At 46.5% G+C, this 6,971-nt stretch overlaps 1 protein-coding gene across 1 annotated transcript; it reads left to right on the forward strand.

Moving 5' to 3' along the window:
* The first annotated feature begins 1,317 nt into the window (after positions 1–1,317).
* Positions 1,318–4,711, forward strand: LOC136480062 (uncharacterized). Its single transcript, XM_066477731.1, has 11 exons — positions 1,318–1,521; positions 2,170–2,262; positions 2,344–2,659; positions 2,746–2,827; positions 2,908–3,072; positions 3,153–3,220; positions 3,294–3,691; positions 3,762–4,020; positions 4,106–4,191; positions 4,288–4,473; positions 4,583–4,711. The coding sequence occupies exons 1-11, from the start codon at positions 1,318–1,320 to the stop codon at positions 4,709–4,711; spliced, it is 1,986 nt and encodes a 661-aa protein (XP_066333828.1).
* The last annotated feature ends 2,260 nt before the right edge of the window (positions 4,712–6,971 follow it).

Consider the following 6,971-nt stretch of genomic DNA (forward strand, 5'->3'; position numbering starts at 1 on the left):
TCAATGTGTCTTCACGGGTTGTATTGCTGCTGTGGAATATTCTCTTGGATATGCTTTATCTTGTACTGTGGTTGTTCTGGGTATGTACTGTTCCTTCGTGATGGTCTAGTCACATCTGATTTTTTACTGAAGTCCTGGCTCTGCAGTGGTTCACATGGTTGTCCTTTTGGAGTTCTTTTTTCTTCCATGAGTCTGGCATATGTGCATCTGAGTTGTGCTATAAATATGGCCTATTGCTGATACCCTGCTGTGCAGTTTCTTCTTCTTCTTTTTGTAGTCATGGATATTATAGTTTGGGAGCTCGACGAGCCCCCGGGCCTGTTCTCTTTCTTCTGTTTTCTTCTGCTAGTAAATGGTGTAGGTCTTGTGATAGAGACTAGTAGCAGGCTAGTCTCGAGGTGGTATTTAGCTGTAAGGGATATTGAGGCAAATGGTGTAGGACTTGTGATGTGAGTGATGCATGTTGCGTTGCCTCATCTTCCAGTGCCTGCCCTTTCTTTTTTGTTCTTCTTACAGTGATGATTGGCGCGTGTTCCGGCTTGTTCTTCGACAGTCCGTTGTAGATCAGCCATTATTCAGTCTTCTGTTGTGCCATTTAGGTTCAGTCCAATACAGATCAGCACGTGTTGAGAGATGGTGCGGGTTCTTCCATATTGACGTGGTTGTCGTTGTCAATCTTGGATGACTTGTGGGTGCCTTCTCTGTCACCTATAGCAATCTTGGATGTGCGCCTTTCCTTTGGAGAAAAGTACGTTCGAGTTGTTTTATCCTGCCTGGTAATATCGAATCTTGGTTCGAGGGTTGCAACCTCGTGCTGAATGATTTCCTTTGCTTTCTTCGTCGAATTCATCAGATCTTGTATTCTGTTGTAATCTCAATGTACCTTTGATGAAATGAAAAAATATTCCTTTCTGCTCTGTGACTCGAGTTGTTTATTGATGTGGCCGAGCTCTTTTGTATGTTTGTACTGTGGTGTTTTGTCATGACTGACTTGTTGCATCCTTCTTTCCTGGTTGCCTCCTTGTGAATGTGTTAATTCGTCATGTATCCGTTATAGTCTGAACGGACCGTTGCCTTTTCGTTTTGTGTGCACGGTAATTGTGGAACGGTAACTTTGAAGGGCCTCTTCGGGCAATCCGCGTGATTTTGGGCCTCGTGGGCCGCTGTATTTTTCTTGTATAAAGATAACTGCTCTGTTACTGTTGGCTTAACTTGCCTTTGCAGTAAAAAATTCCCCAATCTCAGCCAAAACCCTAGCTCCGTTGTGCCTTCGATCTCCTGCTATTTCCGTCCAAATCTTGTCTTTGTTTTTCTGAGATGGTGGCGAAGAACAAGAGCAAGAATAAGGGCAAATCTGTCGACGAGGAGGCGTCGCTCAAGGTGATCGAGAACACCGAATTTGTTGCGATGCGGAAAATGCAGAGGCAACTCCCCAAGCCATCGACTTCGGAGGCGGAGTTGGATCTGCTTGTTGCTCATGGCCTTCTTAGGAGAAATGTCTCTCTAATTTCTCTGGTCCTGGTGAGCACGATGTCCCTTCTCCCACTCCGAATCAATCTGTTCTTTTTGTTCCTTTTGTGCGGGCGGGGCTCTGTTATCCCCCGTCCGATTTCTTGCTTGAGTTTCTTGGATCCTATGGGATTCAAATCCATCATCTTACCCCTAACGGGGTTCTTTTTCTTTCTACCTTCGTGCATTTTTGCGAAGTTTTCGTTGGAATTCCTCCAAATCTTCTTCTTTTTCGTCATTTTTTCCGTGTGCGTTTGTCAGACGGAAATAATACTCCTTTTCTCGGCTGCTGCCTTATCCAATCCCGTCAGGGAGTTTCTTTCCCTTCTCTTACCCTTTCTGATTCTGTCAAGAATTGGGCGGAGAAGTGGTTTTATATTTCAAAACCTGCTCTTTCCTTTTCTCATGATCTTTCTGTTCTTCCCGTTCCCCTCTCTATTTGGAAAGATAAAATCTCTTCTGCTGAGCGTGCTGCTCTGAAGCCTGTACTCGCTCGAGTTGCAGTGCTTAAACAGGCAAGCTTAAGTGGCAATTGTATAGTTGCCAGTTTCTTGCTGTCGCCGGGTGCAACCTCTTATGCAGAGGGTGCATTACGGCTTTGAATATACTGGGCCCTCAGATCCTTCCTGACTTGTTCCTGATGTCGAGTTGCCTGAGGAGGTCATTCTTGAACGCCTGGGGCGTATTCTGGGTGGGGTCTCTGTGATGCCTGCTCGTGTTGAAGAGTATGATGCTGCTCATCCTCCTCCTGAGGTAAGTGGTAATCTCCTCCGAGTTCTTTTGGGTTTTTGTAATTCGTATTCTATTTTTGACTTCTTTCTTCTTCTCTTGCAGGGTTTTGGTCGGGCTTTTAAGCTTGAGATAGCTGTTGCTGGTGGTGGCGGGGCTGTTGTTGAAGAGCCCGCCGAAGAAGGAGATGAAGATGATGATGCTGTTGCCGGTCCTATGGTAGTTGCTGCTACCGGGCCGGGTTCTTCTTCTGCCAGGTTGATTACTGGCTTGTTTGAAGGTCACCACTCCTACGTTGAGTATGTTCCTGATCCTCGAATTGCTCAATATATCTTGTCATCCAGGAAGCGGAAGTCAGAGGTTGCTGCTAAGCATATTTTACCCAAGAGGCAACGTTCAATTCGTCAGATTGCCTCAACAGGTAATGTTCTCAGTAGGTGAGCTTGTGCTTTCTCCTGTGTTGTTTTTGCCTCTGTCTTTTGGTTTGCTTTGTTTTACTGATCCCAGCTTTTGTTGTCTTGATAGAAGGCCGGTCTGTTGTCTTGAGCGAGGTGGAGACTGAGGATGAGGTCCCCTTGATCACTCGACCGTAAGTCTTCCGCTGTAAATTTTCTTGTGCTTGTCTTTTTGCTCTTTTCCTAAATAACTGAATTGCTTTTTTCATTATAGTCGGAAACCAGCACCTTGTGCCCCTTCTGTGACAGTTGTATCTGCTTCTGTCCTGGAGGCCCTCCCAATCCCCTCCTTTGAGGTGGTTGAGGATGATTTGTTCGATGTGCCTCTCCCGAATCTTGGCTTCTCAGGGGTGGCTGGAAACTTTAAGAAGGTTATCAAGTAAGTATATTTATCTTGTCTTCTGATTCGCCATTTTTGCTTTTGTCTCTGACTGGCCCGAGCTCTTTTTTCGAATGTAGGCCTTCGGAGGATACTTCTTCTTCCCTGGCTCTTGATGCTGGTGGACCTCTACAAGATTTTACTGCTGGTAAGTTATTTTCCCGTTTATGCTTGCTTTCTTGGTTTTTTCTTTTCTGTCTGACGGGTTGTTTTCTTTGTAGCTTCTCTTCCACGTATTGCCTCTCCTGCTCCGCGTGTTGAGGAGGAGGCTATTGGAACTCCGGTGTCTCCTCCAATGGAGCACCGAGTTGAAGTGAACTTAGGCAGCCCTTTTGCTGCTCCTATTCTGCCGACCGGGTTGTCCCTGTTGGACAACCTCGAAGCAGCTGCTCGGGAGGATGCAGTGAATGGGGAGCCGGCTGATAATAATCCTTCGTCTGTTGCTGCTGTGGATGCTGCTGGTACTTCTAGTGCCGGCCAGCCTTTGACTTCTACTCCAAGTACTCTCCTATTAACTCAGGGTGGGGAGGAGTTGGTCCAACTCGGTCGTGTTGAGCGGCTGTCTGAGTTGGTTTCTTTGTGGGAGAATTTCTCGGGCGCGTATGGCGCCAAACTCAAGGTATTCGAGTTCTTTTTAACTTTCGATATTGGTTTTTTCTGCTGCTGTCTCACATATTTTTGCTTTGCAGTCTTTATTTCAAGATCAGGATGTCTTGTTCGGTCCTCATGAGGCGCAATTTACTGCCATTGCTGAAGCCAATTTGAAAAGAAAGGAAGATGAGCTGGCTCGGACTGAAGTTGTCCTGACTTATGAGAAGGCGCAGCGTGCTCTGATGGAGTCCGCCCTCAATGCTAAGGTGCTTGAGGCTGAGAAGGTGCGCGACTCATCTTTGCAGGCTGTTACTGCTGCTCAGAATGAGGTCTCCGCGTTGAAGAAAGAAAAAACTGGTGGGTTCTCCTTTCTTTGCATACTTGCTTTTTCTGCCTTGTTTTTTCTTTCTTTCTTTGAGTTCTTTGTCTGCTTTCTTTTCAGCTCTTGTTAAGGATAAGGAGAGTTGGCAGAAAGAACGAGAGGAGATGGTCAATACCCTCCGTACTTCTCAAAATCAAGCCGAGTCTGTAAGTTCTTCTTCTGATATCAAATTGAAAGAGGCCCAAGATTTATTTGCTCAGGCCAAGCTGATTAGATCTGGAGCTGACCGTGACCTTGTTCAGGCTTTGAAGTCAGTGCAAGATTTGCAGGAGAAGTTAGCAGCTGCCCATGATCAATTCCGGGCTCTCCAAACTAAGCTGACAGGTGCCCAAGATCAATTCTGGGCTCTTTATGAAGCTGTGAAGCCTATTATTGCTGCTGTTTGTCGCCAGGAGGACTTTGCTCAAGGGTTGAGAGGCATTATCCCGGTGTTGTCAACTCGATTTTTTGAGTTTGTCAAGGGTGGTTTTTACCGTTGTGTAAACAATGTTATATCCTTCATCCGGGTTGCCACTCCTGATGCTCCTGCTTCAGCAGATTGTAGATCCTTCCATGACTGCAGAGTTTGCGCAGCGATGGGATGAGGCGAAGGTGGAGCTTGGTGGTCTTACAGACCAAATCTTGGAACAGATGGATGTGCTTCCTGCTGTGCCTCCAGCTCCTTAGATGTTTTGTGTAATGAACTTGTGGTTTCTTGTAATATATACTTGTCTCTGAAAATATGATCAGGCTTTGCCCTGCTTTTGAATTTGTCTTTGACTGAAATGAGCAGGCTTCGACCTGTCTTTCTTTTTCTTCTGAGATGTCTTTGAATAATATGGAAAAGTTTCGCCCTGTCTTTCCTTGTGGCTTTTTTCTGCTTTGCCATAGCTTGTTTCTTCTTGTGATGTAGTAGAGTTGATGGAGTTGATTATACTTTTCTTGGGGTAATCAACCGATTTGTACTGTAGATCGCTCCTTGGGCGAAGTAGTCGATCGTACCGCTCTTTGGGTCGGCGACCGAGTTGTTTGGAGTGTTTGTGCCGCTCTTTGGGCGAAGTAGTCGATTGTACCACTCTTGGGGTAGACGATCGAGTTGTTGGAGTGTTTGTGCCCCTCCTTGGGCAACGTAGTCGATCAGTGCCGCTCTTGGGGTAGGTGACCGAGTTGTTGGAGTGCTTGTGTCCCTCTCTGGGCGAAGTAGTTGATCGTACCACTCTTGTGGTAGGCGACCGAGCTGTTGGAGTGCTTGTGCCGCTTTTTGGGCGAAGTAGTCGATCGTACCACTCTTGGGGTAGGCGACCGAGTTGTTGGAGTGCTTGTGCCGCTTCTTGGGCGAAGTAGTCGATCGTACCACTCTTGGGGTAGGCGACCGAGTTGTTGGAGTGCTTGTGCCGCTTCTTGGGCGAAGTATTCGATCGTACCACTCTTGGGGTAGGCGACCGGATTGTTGGAGTGCTTGTGTCCCTCTCTGGGCAAAGTAGTTGATCGTACCACTCTTGTGGTAGGCGACCGAGTTGTTGGAGTGCTTGTGCCGCTTCTTGGGCGAAGTAGTCGATCGTACCACTCTTGGGGTAGGCGACCGAGTTGTTGGAGTGCTTGTGCCGCTTCTTGGGCGAAGTAGTCGATCGTACCACTCTTGGGGTAGGCGACCGAGCTGTTGGAGTGCTTGTACCGCTTCTTGGGTGAAGTAGTCGATCATACCACTCTTGGGGTAGGCGACCGAGTTGTCAGAGTGTTTGTGCTGCTTCTTGGGCGAAGTATTCGATTAGTACCACTCTTGGGGTAGGCGACTAGACCCGTATAGCACAACCGTTTCCGGGTTGGCTGTTTGCAGGGTAAGTAAGCAATTGTACCAGCTCTTGGGGTAAGCGATTGCGCCCGTATAGCAACAACCGTTTCTGGGTTGAGCTGTTTGCAGGGCTGCCCCTTTTTCCCCAACCTGATTACAGGGTTGGTTCTGTCCGTTGGACAGGGCTGTCAGTCGTACCATCTCTTTATGGTAGAGTGACAAATGCTAGCTTGGGTCTCCTTACCCAAGAAGCTATTTGGCTGTTGGCCGTCAGTCAGACCATCTCCATATGGTTGAGTGATAAGATTGCCCGTGTAGCGCAACCGTTTCCGGGTTGGCTGTTAATAGGGAAGCCCCTTTTTCCCCAACCTGATTATGGGTTAGTTCTGTCTGTTGGACAGGGCTCATATTTGAAGCTGTTCTTCTTGAAGAATCTCTATTTTATTTCTCTTGAAACTTGAGTACAATCTGTTGTACTTAATTGTAGAATCTTTTGAGCTGGCTGATATGCCAAGTGTTCTTTACAGGATTTCATCTGGAGTCATCAACTCATATGTGCCGGGTCCTGTTGCTGTCTTCACGATGAAGGGTCCTTCCCAAGGACTGAGTAATTTGTGTCGTCCATCTTTCTTCTGGATTAGTCATAGTACTGAGTCCCCTGGCTTTAGTGATCGGGGTTGAGTACTTTTGTCATAATGTCTTCGTAACCCTTGCTGATATCTTGCATTTTGTATGATTGCACTGTCTCTTATTTCTTCTATTGAATCAATTTCTAACCGCCTTGTTTCTTTGCTTCGCCTTCTTCATATTGTTCTATTCTTGGAGATAGCCATATTAAGTCGGCTGGTTGTACTGCCTCTGATCCGTAGACTAGAAAGAACGGTGAGTATCCAGTTGCTCTGCTGATCTGGGTTCTTAGACCCCATAGTACTTTCGGTAATTCGTCGATCCATTTTCCACCATAATCTTTCAAATCTTCATATAATCTTGGTTTTAAACCTTGTAATATGAGTCCATTTGCTCTTTCAACTTGTCCATTGGCCTGCGGGTGTGCTACTGATGCAAAGTCGATTTCTATCCCACAATCTCTTGCCCAGTATTGGAATTCTCTTGCTGTAAATGGTGAACCAAGATCTATGATTATTCTGTTGGGCA

The sequence above is a fragment of the Miscanthus floridulus genome, chromosome 9 (genome assembly GCF_019320115.1).
Source record: "Miscanthus floridulus cultivar M001 chromosome 9, ASM1932011v1, whole genome shotgun sequence".
Taxonomy (NCBI): Eukaryota; Viridiplantae; Streptophyta; class Magnoliopsida; order Poales; family Poaceae; genus Miscanthus; species Miscanthus floridulus.